Source organism: Ursus arctos, unplaced genomic scaffold, assembly GCF_023065955.2.
Source record: "Ursus arctos isolate Adak ecotype North America unplaced genomic scaffold, UrsArc2.0 scaffold_27, whole genome shotgun sequence".
NCBI classification, from domain to species: domain Eukaryota; kingdom Metazoa; phylum Chordata; class Mammalia; order Carnivora; family Ursidae; genus Ursus; species Ursus arctos.
In genome coordinates, this window is record NW_026622952.1 from 4,297,738 (window position 1) to 4,318,869 (window position 21,132).

Below are 21,132 nucleotides of genomic sequence, written 5' to 3' on the forward strand. Positions count from 1 at the left end.
ATATTTTAGAAAGAATGCAGCAGAGGAGGTATTCATGGTTGCCCTCTAGTCCAGCAATCCTGTGGTAGAGAAATGACCTGAAGCAATAAAACTGGTATTATCTGAGTGATCCGTAAACACACACCTTACTCTCATATTTTTTCTGTTTACAATCTAGCGGATATATTGTTTATAAGTACAAGCTGAAATATATATGAATATTACAAAGCTGGAGCACATACATACAGATACAGTATAATATAATCTCTGAAAATTGACTGCAAAGAAGGGCATCACCAAATGTTTGAACATAAACTGGGGACTGAGTTGATGAATAGTGGGAAAAAATCTCTATCTCTGTATCTATCTACTTATCTACAGACAGAGACAACTACCTAAATATGTTGATATATCTGTTTGTGTGTATAAGACCGCAAGCACGTATACACATGTGTGTATGTATAGACACACGTACGTGTGTGTGTTTCTCTGTCAGTCGGGAAGAGGAATGGGGAGGATAGAACACTTCATCCTGTGTGGCAGCCAACACTGTCCATCACTTCGTAAGTCAAACCCAATAATAGCTTCACGTAAGTCACCTGAAGACAGTTCCCTTTCAACCCCTAAGTTATCTTAGGACCACTCCAAAGAGACTTATCTGCCCAGAAGTCCAGAAAAACCATTCAGATCTATGGGGGACCAAGGAGGTCTCTTATCTGTGGACAAGGCTAAATTAGCTTAGATCCAAAAGAACATTCTCATGCTCCCTATCTTCCACTTCCACTTTTATTTCCCCCTAAGATAAAAGTACCTATTAAAGAAGCCCCACTTCTGCCTTTGTTTTCCCTTAGATTTTTAGATTAGACTTGGGGCAGAACTGTTTTTTAGGAAGAAAACAATGAAGAACTTTAAAGAGTCTTAAAATTCAAACTTAAGTTTAGCTTCCCTTGGGAATTAGGGAAAGAGGAGGGCAGTGTGGAAGGGAGGTGCTTATTTCAGTGAAAAGTTATGAGATGAGATGCAGAGAAGGTCACAGATGATCTAAGGCCGTGAACAGGGGCTCCCCGTTCCTCTGAAAGTACACACCTCAAAGTTAGAGACTCCCTGTCCTGTCAGCCTTCTCTACCCCTTCCCGGGATCTAGGATTATGGTTTGAACACAAGGGGGAGGGGAACTCCGTGGGATGTTCTGCAGTGCGCCTAGATTTCAAACTTTCTTTTATCAGACACACAATTTTTAAAAAATAAGATGTACTGACATTTAAAAACTCTGAAGTAACTCTTATGTCCTCCTCTCTCCCTTCTCAGCCTCCCTGCCTTTTCTCTTAGGGAGTTTCCCTGTTTACTTGGAAGGAAGGGCCAGGATCAATCAAGCAAACCAAATAGGCTGGGGCTGCCCAGTGAACATGAAGTACTCGAACAATGCTAACTCTGATTCCTGGAAAAGGCACACTTCTGCAAAATGAAAGGGAGTAGTGCTTTTTACTGCCGTTAGTGGAACTCAGAGACTTCACGTCGCAAGGTTCAGGATGAAACCATAAAACGTTAAGTCAAGATTCAGAAGAGATTTAAATAAATTATTAAGAGACCAATAATCAGTAGAAAGAAAGTAGTATTAAAAATTAAAATCAGTCTTGTTAATGTCCATGAGTGCCTCTAGGGAAAGGTTACATTGGTGAATCAAAAGGTCTGAGCATGGCCTTCCATTTTACACTCACTTGCTCTCTGACCTCAGAAAAGGACCTCACCTTCTGCGGTCCTCAGCTGTCTGTAAAATGGGCACAGTGGAGTTTTACTTATGGGATTGTGAAAATCAAGAGATAATGTATGTGCAGAGGCAGACAAAATGCCGTGAAAGGTAAGCTATCATTAAGTTATAGGACCTCAGCTCTTGCCTTCAAATGCATCATGAGGCATGACTGCCGGAAAGCTAATGAAAGGGAGAAAAGGCTACAAGTTAAAAAAAAAAAAAAAAAAAGCTTCTTAGGGAAAAAAATTCTTTTATTGAAATGGGCCACTTGCCCTTCCTTCAACGGAGAGCCAGAGAAAACAAGAGAGGACTTATCTTCCAGAAAAACAGCGTGAGGCCAAGCAGGGAGCATACTCCAGGAGCAGCAGACCTGCCACAGACAAGGCGGACATCTCTTCGTCCCTTACCTCCTCGGGCTGGTTCTCTCCTCTCTGCCACACGTAGCCCATGGCCATCACGCTCAGAACCAAGTGGGCGAGGCGCTGTTCCCGGTAACCCCTGAGGAACCGGCAGTTCAGGAGGGGCATCTGTTCACAGCAATACCCACACGTTATCAGCGGCAGGGGGGAGGATGGGCACAGGGGTTCTCTGACTTGCAGGGTTCTTCGTGTGTAAGGAACAGGTTATATTTGAGTGGAGGAACGAAGCGCCTCCGTGCCCAGCCATCCTCCCCCTGATCCGAAGACCCCGCAGTATGGAGGGATTCCAGGCACCATGGTCGGGCAACACCGAACCACTCCATCCAAGCTCCCAAATGGCCCCCATGGTTGTGCCACCCACTGGTCGCCTCCACCGAACTGACAGGTTGGTTAGAGTGTTCTCGAAGAACGAATTCCCAAGACCGGGGTCCTTTACTTCACAGAACCAGCCCTGCCCACCGAGGCGCCTCTGCTTGGTTGGCGCGGTAACAAGCCTGCGCTGCGGGCCTTGCTCTCTCCTGACCCTCTGAAGCGAAAGGCGGCCCAGGGGAGTTGGGAATTTGACCAAATCCCTAGGGCGCATTAGCGGAACTGGGTCCAGGGTTGTGCCGTCCTTCTTTGAACACTTCCAATGACCCTGGCCGGGTGTTTTCACCTCCCCATGCCCTTTTCCTCGGGGAATGTGTCACTTGGAAGTTTACAGAGGGTGTCCTCACGAAACCACCCCCTGCACAGAACTTACTTATCGACAGCCCTGCTTAAACAATGGCCGCTTTCTCCCTTTCGGCCGGGCTTCGTTGACGCCAACAAGGAGCGCCAGCTTCCTGGCACGCCCCCTCCCCACCTCTGCTCTCCTCCTTCCTCCCACGGCTGCCCCAGCGCCAGACACAGCCTGATCCAGAGCTTCCCCTCTCTGGGGTCCGAAAGTGCCACAAACGGTAGTAGCGGACGTCTTGTGTATCGTTTCAAGCTCCAGGCACCGCAGAGCAGCCTCAGACCCGCGGCTTCTCTCACCCAGGCTCCCTCCCTGCAGCTCGCGCCTGAGCCTCCGGGACAGAATCCTCCCTCTGTTCTCCGCTAGAGGGCAGCCTTTCCGTGTCTGTCTGCCAGAGCAGCTGCGTGTTTTTTCCTCCCAAAAATTGGCTCGGACAGAATCGCAAATGCAATGCAATGGGCTCTAGGCTCGCGTGCTTGCGTGTGTGTGGGGGGCGGGGCGGGGGTGGCTGCTGAGATGTTGCGTGTCAACCGGAAGCAGCCTGAAAATTCTAACAATGGTTATTTATTGAGTGCACTTTTATAAGCACACAATAATCCTCTTTATGAAGGTTCCACGCTCCCGACCTAGTTACATTCTGTGTCGGTCAATTTCATTTGTCGACTTGACCAGGCTGAGGGATGCCCAGAAAACTGGTAAAACATTATTTCTGGGTGTGTCTCTGAGGGAGTGTTTTTGGAAGAGAATAGCATTTGAACAGTAGGCTGAATAAAGAACATTGTGTTCAGTGACTGGGGTGGGCATCATCCATTCCATTAGAGCCTGGATAAAACCAAAAAGTGAAGGAAGGATGAATTTTCTGTCTGCGCTGAGACAGCCATCTTCTATTGGCTTGGAACATCGGTGCTCTCGGTGCTCGGACCTTCGGACTCAGGCTGGGATTTACACTGTTGGCCACCTTGGCCCTCAGGTTTCCTAGGCCCCTAACTGGCAGGCTGAAGCCTCTACAGTCAAGTGGGCCCGTCCCTCCTAATAAATCTTTTTCTCTATGTCTGCCTATATCCTATTGCTTCTGTTTCTTTGGAGAACCCTGACTAACTCACCCCCTCAAAGCCCCACCTTCTAATACCATCACATTGGGGATTAAGAATTCAACGTCTGGGGGCACCTGGGTGGCACAGCGGTTAAGCGGTTAAGCATCTGCCTTTGGCTCAGGGCGTGATCCCGGCGTTGTGGGATCGAGCCCCACATCAGGCTCCTCCGCTATGAGCCTGCTTCTTCCTCTCCCACTCCCCCTGCTTGTGTTCCCTCTCTCGCTGGCTGTCTCTATCTGTGTCAAATAAATAAATAAAATCTTAAAAAAAAAAAAAAAGAATTCAACATCTGTGTTTGGGAGCAATAAAAACATTCAGTCCACGTACTCAGTTTCACTGATAACCAGACAAGCTGGTTATTCCCAGTTTAAGGAATTATGAATAAAGCTGCTATAAACAGTTACATAGAAGCTTTTCCACACACATAAATTTCCAGTTGACTTGGGTAAATATTTAGGAAAGTGATTGCTGGGTCATATGAAAAGTCTATATTCAACTTCATAAGAATCTGCCAAACTGTCTTCCAAAGTAGCTGTACTATTTTTTGCATCCCCACCAGCAAAATGAATGAGTGTCTCTTTTGGTACATATCCTCATCAGCACTTGATTATGCTGAATTTTCTTTTTTAATTTTAATTTGTTCAAAGAGGTGTTAAATTGTCTCTTAATACTTATTATTATAAATAATCCTGTTACTCCATAAGTAACCTGGTTTTGTTTTTTATTGTTTCCTGATTAAAACTTCCAAAGTTTTCTTCTTGTTCTAGAAAATTTGAAATTTCACAAGGATATCTGTGTGTGCCCCCCCACCCCCATTGTCTTTCTGATAAAGTACTCAAATCTTTCATAAGATCTGAAAAACTTTGTTCTTCTATGCTTGAAGCTTTGCTTTTCCTCCTCCTATACCACTCTGTTTTAGGAAGTCTAGTTGGTAGAAATTGGGTCATCCATTTCTCCTTTGCATATACTTTATCTTTCTGAGAGTTGGCGTTTCTTTCATTTTTGCTTTATACTTTATAAAGAGTGTGTCCTTTTTCTATAATCAATGTTTCTCTGATTTATTTGAGTTTATATTGAGTTTTTTGCTTGCTTATTTCTTTGCTCCCCCAATAGTTCTTTTTATGGACAACTTCACTTATTTTTATGACGTAAATACACTGGAGACATTAATTAGAACTTGATCTCATTAATTAGAATCTGACCTCATCAAAGCCATTAGTTGTGAATGTCCAGTCCCTTCCTACTGCGTTTTGACTTATTCCTTCTCTTCATATTACATGGTAATTTGGTGTTATCCATTTGTGTTCAGGAACGGTGGTTGGTTCTATCAGAACTAGTGGCTACTGCAGCGTCCCTTAATCGTGTTTCCACAGTGCTGCTGGGTCTCCTCTTATGTAGCTTCTTGGGAGCAAGTCAGTTGCCTGTCGTGTTTCGTGGCAGTGGAGTGGAGAAAGGGGACTCTTTCTGGAATAGGATGGGTGTACCTAAACCAAGAAACAAGTTTTGTTTGCTTTTTACCAAAATACAGATAGGCTTCCTGGAACTTTCTAAGAGCAAGGTGACTGGCCTGGAGGTACTTTAAGATCAAAAATGTAAATCCAATGATTGTATTGTCTGTGCCAAGTAAAGGACTCAAGAGTACAATTTTTTGGTCTGTAGCTCCATGTATGGTCCTGGAAGCCATAATATTTGCCTTCCATGACTGATTTCCAATTGATTCAGTCTCAGCCTGTGCTGGTGAAGTCTATTTTTTTTTTTTTAGGATTTTTTTTTCTTTTTAAGTAATCACTATACCCATTGTGGGTCTCGAAACTACAACCCCAAGATGAAGAGTTATATACTCTACTGACTGAGCCTGTCAGGTGCCCCAGTGAAGTCTTAAAAGTGGTTTCATGTAGTTAGATGTTTTATAACTAATTAGAAATGTAGAAACTGGCCACGAGTGTTGTAATAGTTTCCTAGTGCACCTCCACAAAGGAACACCAACTCAGAAGCTTAAAACAGTAGAACTGTATTCTCTCACAATTCTGGCTATAGAAATCTGAAATTAAGCTGTGTATAAGGTTGGTTCCTTCTGGAGTTTCTGAGAGACAATCTGTTCCATGTTCCCTTCCCAGTTTCTTTCTGGTGATTATCAGCAACTCTTGGCACACTTTGGCTTATAGACAATGCATCTCTCCTATCTCTGCCTCTATCCTCACATGGTGTTCTTCCCTGTGTATATGTGAGTCTGTGTCCACATTTCCTTCTTCTTATAAGGACACTGGTCATATTGAATCAGAGTGCACCCTAATACAGTATGACCTCATTTACCTTGATTATATCTGCAAAGACCCTATTTCCAAATAAGGTCACTGTCCTAGGTTCCAAGTGGACAATTTCTGGAGAGACACTATTCAACCCAATAGAAGTGTCAAGGGATTATTTTCACAACTGTACTAAACTCTTTGCCCAACTTCCACGTTTTCAGTAGCCAGAAGTTAGCTGTACACTCCCGGCCTTTTCTCACTGATATTTAACATATGAGGAGCACCAGTTCAATGAGTCCTTCACTTCACTCGTGATAGTTTAGTCAAATAAAGCCTAATGAAAGCCTGCGCAGAGAACTGTGTAGTTCACAAACTGAAACTTAATCTGTCCTTCTACAAACTGTTCCTGACCCCACCTTGCTTCTATGCCCTGCTACTCTGAGATGGGAGAAGGAGGCTACAGTTGAATTCGCTTTGGTTGAATGCTTTGCGTGGGTACCATAGACTCTGATATAATTTGCTTAATATGAAACAAACATTCTTAAAGTTTTATCCACCTTTGATACTTTCTCTTGTTTTCCTGCACTTAAAGATATTTTCTTATTTTTCTTCTTCATTTTGTATTTCTTCGGTCATGTTAATGAGACTTTATGCAACAGGAAAATAACTAGGTTTAGTTTGCCATCTTCATAAACACTGAAGACAGTCTCTTGCATCTCTTACAGGATTTCCAATCTTGTGTCTGCACTTAGCAGGAATCTGGTAAGTACTTTGAAATCCATTAGTATTTATAGGTATTAAATATGTTTAAGTCCATGATGGAAAACCTTTCTTGTATCTCTGAAACCTCATGGCACTCCACATTGGTGGGATTAAAGCCCATGGAGAAGAGACTAGAGGGAAGTATAAAAACATATTGAACACTGTTGAATGGCAGGGACTAAGGAAGTCATTTAGTCCTTGCAACAATTCTATGAGACCAGAACTTCTCTCTCCTTCTGTAAATAAGGAGGCAGAATTACAGGGGTGAAATAATTTGTTTACAAGTTGGTTAGCTACTATGTGATAAAAACAAGATTCAAACTCAGGTTTTCCTGATTCAAAGTCTATGTTTTCTTGTTACATCTTCTTCGTATTACTTTGGGATACTGAGTTCCCCCCTGGGACCAAGAAGTTTCACTGTTTCTTACTCATTCATGGAAAATATTGTTCCTCTTATCAATTATTTCTACAGAACTTACCAACCTAACTTTATAACTCAGCAATTCTCTTGGCTCAACTATTCTATGAGACCCCGATGGTAAAATCAAAGGACAGGAACACTAACCATGTGATACGCAAGGAGGACACTGAGAATTTCAATGCCTACCCTTCTCCAGCTAGGTCTTATCCATCAGCTTACCTATAATTCCCAACCAGACAGCCTTCCTTCTGAAAACAAATATTTGTTGGGTACTTAATATGTTCCAGAAGTTGTTTTGTGCAAGCTTTGAAAATTTTAGGGAAATGCGTATAATATGAGGAAAAAAATCATTCCACTCTTCGGAAAAGGTGAGTTAACTTTCTTGGTAATCTCAATAGCATAACTGGTGTCCCTGGGTCCATTGGCCCACTTCCATAATGCTGAGAAAGGAATGTGGTGTTGGAATGAAAATAGGATGGTGAGAAGAACTTAAAGAGAAAAAAAGAACTTAAAGAGAAGAATAAAAAAGGTATACCTTGTTCACTCGAGCTTGAAGCTGGTGACTCTCAATCAGATGAGGGAGTTCATTGGCAATTTCCATCCAAGGCCTAAAATGATCTGGAAGTTCTTTCTGCATTCAAAATGGAAACATCTCAGTATTTTAGACCTCTCTGGGAAACAGCCTTGGGGGAGTAGCTGCTTTCAGATTTCAGTTTTAAATTAGAATTCAGGTCAGTTCAGTTTAACAAGTATTGACAATTCAGTCTATGCTGGTCCCTATGCTAAGCATTAAAAACACACAGATGACTGAAATACAGTCCTTGGGCTTAAGGAGCATGTGGTCTAGTAAGGCAGAAAAAAACGTAGTCAGATATATCCCAATGCAGTGTAATATGTTCAATTACTGATGTGTGTATAAGCTTAAGAACTTGCAAAGAAGAGGAAGTTGTTAATTCTGTCAGCAGTTGTGGGAAATTAAAGGGAAGTATTTGTAGAAATATGACAATTGGGGCCAGTGTTAGAGTCTGAAGGTGACTTTGCTAGGGGGAAATTTGAAAATGGGAAGGCAGTAAAACAGAAGGGATAGTGGATATAGAGACAGTGGTGCTTCCTGGGACTACAGGTGACTCAGTGTTACTGGAATATAAAGCTCAAGAGAAAAGGTGATTGATGATGAGATCAGAAAATCAGATCAAATGTGCTTTTTATGAAGTACATAAGAATTTACTTTTCATATACTTGGTGACATGGTTTGATTTGAATTTTAGAAAGATAATTTTGTTTGTAAGATTTGAAAATATAAAGTCAGATTAGGAAAGCTTTGAAGTACTATTTGAGGACTAAATTTAGGCAATGACAATGAATTTAGGAAAGAAATGTTCAAGAAATATTTGGGAAGGAGCACCTAGGTGGCTTAGTCAGTTAAGGGTCCAACTCTTGATTTCAGCTCAGGTCGTGATCTCAGGGTGGTGAGATCCAGCGTCCAAGCTCTGCACTTGGCTAGGAGGAGTCTGCTTGTGTTTCTCTCCCTCTAACCCTCCCCCAGCTTGTGTTTCTCTCCCTCTAACCCTCCCCCAGCTTGCACTCTCTCTCTTTCAAATAAATAAGTAAATCTTAAAAAAAAAAAAAAAAAAAACCTTGGATATTTAGAGGGTGGCGGCGGGGGGGGGGGGGCGGCTAAGGGCAAGATGACTTCTAGTCTAATAGCAGTGCCTGTGCTTGATCCAGGGTTTAGCCAAGTAGAACATAGGCTGAATTTCAGCAATCCTAACTCCATCCCAGGAAATGGCGCACTATACCTATTGCTGTAAGTAAACTTACATTGGAATACAGTCACCCTTGTGTGTTTACATATTGTCTATGGATGCTTTCACGTTACAGAAGCAGAGTCGAGTAGTTGCAACAGAAAAACTATATGGTATGGAAAACTTCAGGTATTTACTGTTTGGCCCTTTACAGAAAGAGTTTGCCAACTCCTCATCTATCCCTATGGTCTGGGCCTCCTTTTTCAGAATATAAATTTTGCAACTGAATGTTGTGTCTCTGGGTTAAGAAGGAGAGGCCGTAAGGGTGATTTCCACATTTAGAAAATAGGTTACTGAATATACATGGGAACACAGATTGAAACAGAAATGCAGGGGGATGTCAAAGAGAAGGCATAAAAATAGTGAATTTATTTTTCAATATTTATAGTCTAAAATGTCTGTGGAATGTCAAGATATGGCCACATACCGGGTGAGTGCATCTGCAGTATGAAGTTCAGGAAAAAAAAATTAGGATTAGAAATGCACGGTTGGGAGGCATAACTATGGTGAAAACTCCACGTGTAATTAAAACCACGAGAGTGTATAAAGTAATTCAGAAGTCCCAATGTGAAAGGAGAAGACCCAGATCAGCACACTGGGGAATAATGACAGCAGGCAGAGGAAGTGAATCCAGCCTGCAGATCAAAGACAGGTTCAATGAGCCAGAAGAGAATCGCCTTACAGAAGTCAAGACATTAGAAGACATCAAAGAAGGGACCCATCAGAAGGTCAGGTGTATCAGTAGAAAGTTAAAGGAAGACTGTCTCTTTTGGAAAAAAAAATTAAGAAGATACTCATGTATATTAGTCTTTCTATATATAGAAAGGTAGGTCAGGGTCATGGAAGCAGGGTTCAGATTTTAGTGTGTTGAGGAAGTGAGAATATAGAGACTGAAAGTGTAAATTACTATCTTTCTTACAGTCCAGGGCATTAGCAAGGAGGCATGTGGGTTTGAGAGCTGTCTCAATTTTAAAATGAGAACGTTGAGCAGTTTAGTCTTGAAAGAGGAAGATTTTGAAGATAAAGGACAGACAGGAGTAATGGCAGGCAAAATGTCACAGAGGACGGGGAAAAGGGGAATAAGAGGCCAAACGAAGCATCTGGCTTTGAAGTGATAGAAGGAGAAAGTCTGGAGTTTGAGGGAATTTGCTCTTTATGAACTCAATTTCTCACCAAATGGGAGTGAAGATCAGGTTCTATGACTTGAAGGAAAAGGGTTGGTGTTAAATTAATTACAGAAGGGAGAAGGAATAGGAAATTAAACATAAGAATAAAAATAATACACTATAATATGTCTTATGTACATTATACTATATTATAATACTGTATAAGACCCAGCACCGTTTGGAAAGTGTACATTTGGAGAGGTATGGAACTATGAATTACCCATAACTCACTTGTTGGAGGCGGTCCTCTGTCTCTCAGAATCTGAGATAAAATTGGGTTCAAACTCCTAATTAATTCATAACCTGGGTGAATTTAATGTCCAATCCACAATCTCTGAAAATTAGACTTTGTTTAATCCTCTCTTTTTCATCTTTGAAAGTGAATCAGTTCAGGACAAACTGAGAACCCCCGACTAGCTTTCACAACAAATCAGATTATACCAGCATCATATTACTTTTAAATTTACCATAGATTCAGATGTCATGGGAAGAAAATCCCATCACGCTCTCCTCCTCAGGTGGTCTTCTTTTTTTCCCTTTAAGATATTATTTATTTGTCAGAGAGAGAGAGAGAGAAAGAGTGAGAACAACCAGGGGGAACAGGAGGCAGAGGGAGAAGCAGGCTCCCTGCTGAGCAAGGAGCCAGATGCGGGACTCAATCCCAGGACCCTGGGATCATGACCTGAGCCAAAGGCAGATGCTTAACCAACTGAGCCCCCCAGGAGCCTCATCCTCAGGTGTTCTTCACACAATACCCCTGCTTCTGGGAAGGAGTCTGCCTTGGTCTCCCGCTCTTCTCCCTGGGAGAAAAAGTTTCTAAGCATGGTAGTATAATCTTCCCCAGCAATGCTTAGCAGTGTGTGCAGAATTGAAGAGTGCTGATAACTACATTGACACAAGTTTGGGGATTTACAGAGTGGTGGCAGAGTTGAGAATATTAGCAAGAATAAAGGCAGAGACATTTATGGTAAACGGACTCTGAACTGGCAACTTGTTTGTTATCTCATTTGTATGATGCATATGTTTTATGAACAAAAACTGAATACAATTTTACAGAGACAATGGAATATAATCTTCATAAAAGAAAAATCAAAGATGTGGAGTCATAATATTTAAAGCGGGTTTTAAGGGGCACCTGGGTGGCTCAGTTGGTTGAGTGTCCGACTCTTGATTCTGGCTCAGGTCTTAATCTTAGGATCATAGGATTGAGCCCCATGTGGGGCTCCACACTCTGCAGAGTCTACTTGTCCCTCTCCCTCTGCTCCTCCCCCCAACTCTCCTCTACTCTCTCTCTCTCTCTCAAATAAATAAATAAATAAAATATTTAAAATAAAATTAAAAAAAATAAAATGGGTTTTAAGCAGGAAAGTTGTAACCAAATCATCACCTCCAGCCTTCCTTCTTTGATGCCTAGACAAGGAATCTTCTTCTGAAAATTAAACGGAGGCATCCTGGATTTCTGCTTTCCTCACCTGCATGGAAATTCTTACATACTAACTCTTGCCTTCAGCTAGGCTGCAGTGGAGTATTTATGTTTTCTTTTTCCTTAGATTCCTAAAGTAATCCCTGCCTTCCTCCTGTTTTTTCCTCTCCCTTGTTTAAAAAGAGGGAAACAAACCATAAGAGACTCTTAAAAACCTAGAATAAACCAAGGGGTGCTGGAGGGAGGTGGTGGGGAGGAGGGGCTAGGTGGTGATGAGTATCAAGGAGGGCACTTGATATGATGAGCAGAGTGGCATATGTAAGTGATGAATCACTGAATTCTACTCCTAAAACCAATATTGCACTGTATGTTAACTAAATAGAATTTAAACAAAAATTAGGAAAAAAAGAAAAAAATTAAAATAAAAAGTTCTACTGTTTGAGTTTCTGAATATCACCCACACACACAAGAAAACCACGAGCTTTTGTGATCACCTGGGCTGAGTGTGGTCCCTCAGCCAATAGCATGGAAACTTGTTAGAAATGCATGCTCTCGGGCCCCACCCCAGGCCTACTGAATCAGAGACTCTGGGGTGGGGCCCACCAAGTGTGTGTTTTAGCAAACCCTGCAGGTGAAGCTGATTTACTCCAAAGTTTGAGAACCACTGACGTGGGGACCTTGACAATGATCAAGAAGGGGAGAAAGGATTTTAAAGATATTTAAAGATAGTAATGCTACTATTGAGAATGTAGCATTTCTTCTTAGCTTTTCCTCTAGAGACAGAAGAAGGTATTGAATTGTTAAATATTTTTTGATTGCCAGACTTTTTTTTTTTAATTACAAGGTGGGAGACAGGATTAGCTGATGAGTTTTTCATGAAATAGCACCCTTTTTCAGTCAGTTCACACATATCTAGCGTGTGTTTTAAAACTTGTATGGTATTCCAGTATTCTATTAATGAATATTACTAATTGTTTTTAATTTTTCACTATTAACAAATCTGAAATGGTCATCCTTATACATGTATTTTTGGATGTTTTCTTATTATTAGAACAAATTTCTGAAAGTGGATTTGCTGGATTAAAGATTCTTCACATGGAAAGGTTGAAAAACGCTTCTTGATTTTCTAACATAAAAATTATATAAATTTATAATTGCAATTACAGTATGTGATTTATAATGGGAGTGCCAGCTTAGCTATGATTCTAGACACAAGCATTACCAAACTTTTTGTTTTGTTTCGTTATACTTTTAAGATAGGACATGTGTATCATTGCATTAAAATTCTATAATTATTTTAATATTTAATAAACTTATTAAAATAGCTTCACAAGAAATATACCTCTTCTGGAAATGGTGATTAAAAATAATGCAATCAGGGGCACCTGGGTGGCACAGCGGTTAAGCGTCTGCCTTCGGCTCAGGGCGTGATCCCAGCATTGTGGGATCGAGCCCCACATCAGGCTCCTCTGCTATGAGCCTGCTTCTTCCTCTCCCACTCCCCCTGCTTGTGTTCCCTCTCTCGCTGGCTGTCTCTATCTCTGTCGAATAAATAAATAAAATCTTAAAAAAAAATAATGCAATCAATGTTTATGACAAAATAGTCCAAAAGCACAAAATTTATAAGGTGGAAAGTAAAAGTACCCTGATTCTCATCCTCCCATCTAGTTAATGACAACACTTGCAAGTTTCTCGTGTGGTTTTCTAGAAATTGTACATGCTATCATACTATTGTATACATTTACAATTCCATGGTTATTAACAAGTTTGAATATCTTTTCATATGCTTTGATCATTGCATTTTGTGTAGGTATGTGAAACAGCCATTCACAACAAGGTAGTCAAATGAACCAATATTTTCATTTACGGCATTGGGCTTTTACATTATGCTTAGAAAGTTCTTCCCATACCAACAATATTTGTATAGGCTATTTCTGGTTTAATTGTTGATGCTTACAACTGTAATCCTCCTACATTTATGTTGTATATGTTATGGGTTAGAACACATTACCTCAGGGCATCTGGGTGGCTCAGTTGTTAAGTGTCTGCCTTTGGCTCAGGTTGTGATCCTAGGGTCCTAGGATCAAGCCCCATGTCAGGCTCACAGGGAGCCCGCTTCTCCCTCTCCTCCCTGCTTCTGCTCTCTCTTGCTATCTTTCCCTCTCAAATAAAATCATTAAAAAAAAGAACATATTATCTCATTTCCGTCTTGAAATAGAGCCCAGAGATGCTGGATGGCTTTCCATTTTCCTGAGGTTACACAACCTTCTCTTACTCAGAGTTCAGTGCACTTATTACTGCCTCAGAATAAACACAGGGAGAACAGTGCACATAGGGGATGGAATACGGCTGTACCTGGATAGGAAGTTGAAATTTTGTGTGTTTTTCTTACTCTCATTCCAATAACTGGAAGATCCAGGAGTGGGATGGACAAAGATAATGAAATATTTGGCCTTCTTTCCTTTATAGAAACCAATTTCCTATTTTATTATTCTTTTGCTAGGCTTACACATCTGTCAAAGTATAGTTTTCAAAAACTTAAAAAAATTACACAAATAGAGAATGTATATTCAAAATACATTTGGTTCCTTAATGAGGAAATCAGCAGGATGATAAAGTTGGTTCAAAAGCACTTGTTAAACTGGGTATTTGCGGAGTCTTAAAAAAAAGAATGTTGAAATAAAATTACTAGGCTTAAAAATAGCAATGATCCAATTAATGTACATAACTTTAGGGGTGTATCTTCTACTCAAAAGAAATCAATTGTAGGTTGTTAGTACAACAGTCTTCAAGTTAATATGTAACCTTATAGATTGGGCCAAAATCAACAGTAAGTAGCATATCAAACAAAAGGACATTCCTTAGATGACTAAATAATCCTCAGGTGAGACTGTTAGGGGTCCAGGATGATAATTAAACGAACACACAGCCATCCTTTAGCTTTATTATGGATAATTCTTCTCAACACGCTTATAATATAAAATAGAGTAGACTTTTAAAAGGATCTATCCTATAGGAATAATAAACTCTGTTAGATTAGCACTTAGGTTAAGTTAACTAAAACTTCTGGTTAAGAAAATAACACGGAAAGTTTAAAAATATAAGTCTGAATAAAAATAAACCAGGGAAATATTAGCAAAGCTGGGTGACAATATGAATATTGTAAAAATTAGAATTTAAACTATTAGATTAGCATTTGAAGCAGATGGTTATAACTGAAATAAAAGATTTTGTGTCAATGGAAAGAAGCAATCTGACATTGCAGCAAAGTCAAGGGAGGTGAAAGAAATCAAAGGCCGGCTTTGAAGAGATAAGTAAGCAACATGAGGGGCCTTGGGGGCTACACCAAAACATTTGGGTTTGTTCTAAAGAGCAGCAAGAGAGTTTTAAGGAGCGTTTGAAAGAGCGAAGTGACGAGGCTGGATTTTCCTTTTAAGGCAAACTGAGGGCTTCAGAGGGGAGGGGGGTGGGGGAATGGGATAGACCGGTGATGGGTAGTGGGGAGGGCACGTATTGCATGGTGCACTGGGTGTTATACGCAACTAATGAATCATCGAGCCTTACATCGGAAACCGGGGATGTACTGTATGGTGACTAACATAATATAATAAAAAAATATTAAAAAATAAATTAATTAAATAAAATGCTAAAAAAAAAAGAAAGAAAGAAACATAACTGACTGTTGTGCAGTATTGTATAGCTGGGCAAAGCGGAAATGAGACCAGGTGGAAGGCAATAGCCCAAGGGAAAGGGATGGTGGATTCCAGGAGAGTGGATAGCTGGGAGTACAGTTCAGAGATAAAGTGGAATCCACTCATTCTCAAATGGATCATTTGTGACTAGCGAAGATTATTGTGAGGCTCAGGTGAGAAACGTGTAGTTAAGGTCAACACAGGCAGAGTACCAAGTGAGCATTTACTAAATAGTAATTACTACTATTGTATTATATATTATCAAGGGCTTATAATAGGAAATAAGAAAAACTCAACTGTTAATGAAATACAGGAAAATGGTATAAATATATTTTGTTAATACATTTGAAAATCTGAATTGAATTGCCATTTGGAACACTGTAAAAGATCCATTTTTGTTTTAAATCTAGAAGTAGGAAACTTAAACGAATCAATAAGCATAGAAAACAATAGGAAACGTAGTTAAAAACTTACTAAAATTTCTCTAGTCTCAGGAAGTCTCAGGAACTATGATTTATTTTCTGTTCTGGAGCATAGAAAAAAAATGAGACAGCATCTAACGTTATCTTATGAAGACAACAACCTCAGGAGTAGTCCTTGAAAGAATAACACCACTGTTATTTATGAATAGAAAAGGATAATCCTGGGGCACCTAGGTGGCTCAGTCGGTTAAGCATCTGCCTTCTGTGCAGGTCATGATCCCAGGGTCCTGGGATTGAGCCCCTACATCGGGCTCCCAGCTCAGTGGGGAGTCTGCTTCTTCCACCACCCCCCTAGCTCATTCTCTCTCTGTCTCTCAAAAATAAATAAAATCTTTTTTTTTAAAAAAAGAAAAGGATAATCCTTAAATAAAATATTATCTAACTTAATTCAATAGTATGTCAAAAGACCAATCAATTTTGAGCATTGTTGTGAGTCTATTAAAACATTAGAAAGTTATTATTATGCATGAAATCAGGAAAACCTAGACAAAGAATATAAAAGATGTTTGGAGCGAATATTTTCATAAGCTGCTGGAGGACATACCAGAGTAACAATACATGATGGCTAAAACGCCTTGAAAGAGAAGGAACCTGACAATAAATATTTTCTTTTCTTTACTTTTTCTGTTTTTGTTTTCGTTTTTGTTTTTCTCCCTGAGGGACGGCTAACTAGATTTGAGACTGAAGCTGAAGAGCACTGAATAGCAGCTCCCATAGAGAGCAGTTCACCTTCTCTGGCTCCTCTTGCCACCTAGAATGGGAGCACCGCCATTCCCCATAATAAACACCAGACAAATAGTACAGACTATAACTTTTAATTGGCACTAAACTAAATTTTGTTTTGGTCTTTTATTGTGTTCTAAGCATCTACCTAAGTGCCCTTCAATGTAGAAAATAGTGAAAAATTACTAAGTTAAAACAATGAATAAAACACAGTTAAAAAATAAATAAATAATAAGAGAAGAGTAAATCCAGAGAAGGTCATTAATTTGACACTAGAGAGAGAGAGAGCGAGCAATGGTTGGAGGTTATAAAGTAGGATGCAGAAGAGTTCTAAACAGCTGCCCTCAAAATTAGCTGGTGATGAAAAGTTATTTTCAGGAACAAGTTAGGGAACTTTTGTATAAATGGTTTGGTCTGAATTAAAACATCAAGGGTGGAATAGATGCACAAGTTTCATGTATCAGTTTTATTTATGAGAGGAAATTGAAATTAACACAAATGTACAATGCCATTTAAATGGCAGTGTTACATCATGCAAATGGGATTTGACGGAAGCATTAAAATTATGTTATTAAGACTGATTAATTTTAGGCAAATGTTTATTTTATATATCAGGTTAAACATGCAGAGAACAGGTTTGGATATACAACAGGATTGAAACTTTACGACTTTGCAAACACACACACACACACACACACACACAATCACACACCCAGACAGACACACCCTTAGGTAAATTGCCCTCAATACACCAAAGGTATTTGGATTCTGTGGTGGAGCCATGAATAATGTTTATACATTTTAAAAATTTTCCAATATTTATTTAATATGCTTTTATTAATTTTGCAATAAAATAACCACAATTAGAACATTTTTCCATAAAATCACTCATTGTGGCTAATGATAACCCACCAGACTTCAGTAGTCTCCCAATTTCTAAAGGTTAATAATGAATAAACAGTAAAAAGAAATGTGAAGTAAAATATCAAACAGTGGATTATATGTAATTGAAAGAATTTGATCACTAATAAAGCCATAAGATGTTATTAAAAGCAGTTGGGAGATATTCATGGTAACCATGTTTCAAAATCAAATTAAGACACATAGCTTGATAAATATTGGCATAATTATGTTATGGAATGCGATCAAATATTCTATTTCAAATTGGTCATGATTTAGAAATTCTGGGCTATATTGTCCTAACTTACCGTGTTGTCAGTAAGCCCCAGACTTGAGTACTAGACTTGAGTACTAGACTCAAACCAGAATGTCAGAATTATAAGGGGCTTTATAGATCAGTAATATCTAACTTTTACTGATTTCTTACTTTCATCCTTGTAGCATACCCATGAAGTGTTATCCTCACATAGAAAAAATCAGGTTCAAAGAGATTAAAAACAACTTGTTAGTTTTCAAACTGATAAGAGCTTCAGCTAGAATTCAAACTCAAATCAATTTGACTAGTGTAGAGCTTGACTATGCCATTAATCAGAATTTGTCATATCAATTATCCACTGTTTCCTAACCAGAATTGTTTTAAAAGAAGAAACATCATGGACCCCAGAGAATAATTTCCCAAGGATCCAAAGACTTCAGTTGGAAAAAATGAAGAAAGAAACTAAAATATGATTTTATAGAAACAATCGCAAATTATTATCACATGAAATTTTTGTTTTTATTTCCAGTCAGAGAATGAAAACACAGTCAAATTTCTTGGTACTTATGCACTTTCAAGAATATGTCTTTGCTCCTCTTCCCTCTTCTGCAAAGGCATATGATGTTTTTTCATATTCCAGCTTTCCTCTGACCTCAAAGGTACAATTTTACATCAGAGGATGTCCCTTTTCTTCAGAGTATCAAGGTCATATTGGTGAACATTATGCTGATAAAACGGGTCAATGATATTTAACTGTCCCTTGGCTTGTTGACTATTTGATATCTTGCACTCTGCTTTTCATTGTCTTCACCGTCCCATGCGTGTGTGGTCAGGTCTTAGGACAATCGTTCTGGTTGCTCAGGCCCTTCTCTCCCTCTACCTATCTCTTCATCCCACTCCTCATGGTGGATGAATGTATGCCTCCAGAAAGAAAGAGCGAAAGAGAGAGAGAGAAAGAAAAAGAAGAAAGAAAGAAAGAGAGAGAGAGGGAGAGAGAGAGAGAAAGAAAGAAGAAGAAAGAAAGAAAGAAAGAAAGACAGACAGAAAGAAAGAAAGAAAGAAAGAAAGAAAGAAAGAAAGAAAGATCCATTTGGAAACTGTGAATGTGACCTTATCTGGAAAAAAGGTCTTTTTGGTGTAGTTTAGTCAATGATTGCAAGATGAGATCATCTTGAATTAAGGTGGCTCCAAGCACAAGTGTCCTTAGAAGAGAAGACATAGACAGGAGGAAGAAGACACAGACACAAAGAAGGCCACGTGAAGATGGACGCAGAGAGTGGAGCTATTCTGCCATGAAAGTGGAATGCCTGAAACCACAGGAAGACAGGAGAGGCCAGTAGGGGGGGATTCTCCTGTCCAGCCTCCAGAGGGAAAATAGTCTGGTCGACACCCTGACTTCAGACTTGCTCTCCAGCACTCTGTGAGAATACATTTCTGTTGTTTTAAGCCACCAAAACTGTGTTAATTTTGTCACAGCAGTCCTGGGAAACTAGTAAATGCCCGGAGCCTCATTTTGAATGAAAGGAGCAGATTTGTATTTTCCTGTGGCCAATTTTTCATTCTTTCTTAGCATCCATCAGCTTGTGTCCCCGTGTTGTCTCATGTTTCTCTGCAACTGAGCTACCCTGAACCAGAAAACTCTAAGTGGCATCATTGTTTAAAATTCCAGTTTCCAGAGGACCGTGTTGGCTATCCCTGCTCCTACATCCTTATCTCTGTCTGCCAGTTTCCCCCTGGCTCTACTTACCTTTCCTGTTTCCTTTATTTTTTATTTTTATTTTTTTAAGATTTTATTTATTTATTAGAGAGACTGAGAGAGAGCACAAGAGTGGAGTGGGGGGCAGAGGGAGAGGCAGACTCCCTGCTGAACAGGGAGCCTGATGTGGGGCTCCATCGATCCTGGGACTCGGGGATCACGACCTGAGACAAAGGCAGCCATTTAATGGATGAGCCATCCAGGCACCCCCATTCTTGGTTCCTTAATTTTGACACAGAAATCTATACCCCATCCAACCTCCCTACCTCCAAACACATTTTTCCTTATTGACCTACATTAACTATTATGAAATCTGACCTCTTTGTCTCTATTTCTACTAGATTACCATCACTTCCCAACATCCCCCTTCAACATTATCAGGCATGCCCAGGAAACTAGGGGAGGTGGCAATAATTTCTCAGGGAAATATTTGAATATTTCCTACCTACAACTTCTGTCTGAAAACTACAGCCCCCAATGCTACAAAACAGTACTGAGGCAATTATTTTTCTACTCCTCCTTCTAACCATCTGGAGTCCACTGCTTCCATCAAGGGTTGTGAATTTCTACAGAACAGTATATATGTATCTATTTTTCCCAAATAGTTATTTGATCACTATAAAGAATAAAGTTCAACGAACTATTGGGGCTTCATCAAGATAAAAATCTTCTGCACAGTGAAGGAAACAATCAGCAAAACTAAAAGGCAGCCTACAGGACGGGAAGCACCCAGATGTTTGTAGCCGTTTTATCAACAATAGCCAAACAATGGAGAATGCCCAAATGTCCATTGACTGATGAATGGATCAAGCAGATGTGGTGTATATACATACAATGAAATATTACTCATCCACCAAAAGAAATGAAATCTTGCCACTTGCTATGACATGGAGGGAGCTAGAATGTATTACGCTAAGTGAAATAGGTCAGTCAGAGAAAGACAAATACCATATGATTTCACTCATATATGGAATTTAAGAAAGAAAACAGATGAACATAGGCGAAGGGGGAAAAGAAAAAAAAGGGAGAGAGGGAAACAGCCATAAGAGACTCTTAATGATAGAAAACAAACTGAGGGGTGATGGAGGGAGGTGGACAAGGGGATGGGCTCAATGGGTGGTAGGTATTAAGGAGGGCACTTGTTATGACGAGAGCTGGGTGTCATATGTAAATGATGAATCACTGAATTCTATTCCAGAAACCAATATTGCACTGTATGTTAACCAACTAGAATTTAAATTAAAAAAAACGAAATAAAAAAGTTTCAAAAAAGAAAAAGAATAAAGTTCCCAACATCCCTATGACTATTGGTACTAGTCCTCTTCTCCTGCTCCATGGCACACTTAAAATTTCCCTTTTCCTTTTTTTAAAAAATTTTTTATTAAGGGACGGCTGGGTGGCTCAGTCGTTAAGCGTCTGCCTTCGGCTCAGGGTGTGATCCCAGCGATCTGGGATCGAGCCCCACATCAAGCTCCTTCGCTGGGAGCCTGCTTCTTCCTCTCCCACTCTCCCTGCTTGTGTTCCCTCTCTTGCTGGCTGTC

At 40.0% G+C, this 21,132-nt stretch overlaps 1 protein-coding gene across 3 annotated transcripts in view; it reads right to left on the minus strand.

Moving 5' to 3' along the window:
- IDO2 (indoleamine 2,3-dioxygenase 2) overlaps positions 1-21,132 on the minus strand; it is a 64,245-nt gene that overhangs the window by 38,131 nt on the left and 4,982 nt on the right. Inside the window, exons 2-4 of one of the 3 annotated variants that reach the window (XM_026485671.4) lie at positions 15,949-16,000; positions 7,924-8,019; positions 2,136-2,255 (exon numbers count right to left, since the gene is read on the minus strand). In XM_026485671.4, the coding sequence (XP_026341456.2) occupies positions 2,136-2,255; positions 7,924-7,989 (186 nt within the window). In that variant the 5' untranslated portion in view covers positions 7,990-8,019; positions 15,949-16,000. The remainder of the gene's footprint in view (positions 1-2,135; positions 2,256-7,923; positions 8,020-15,948; positions 16,001-21,132) is intronic. The other 2 variants (XM_026485669.4, XM_026485670.4) reach the window with 2 other exon arrangements.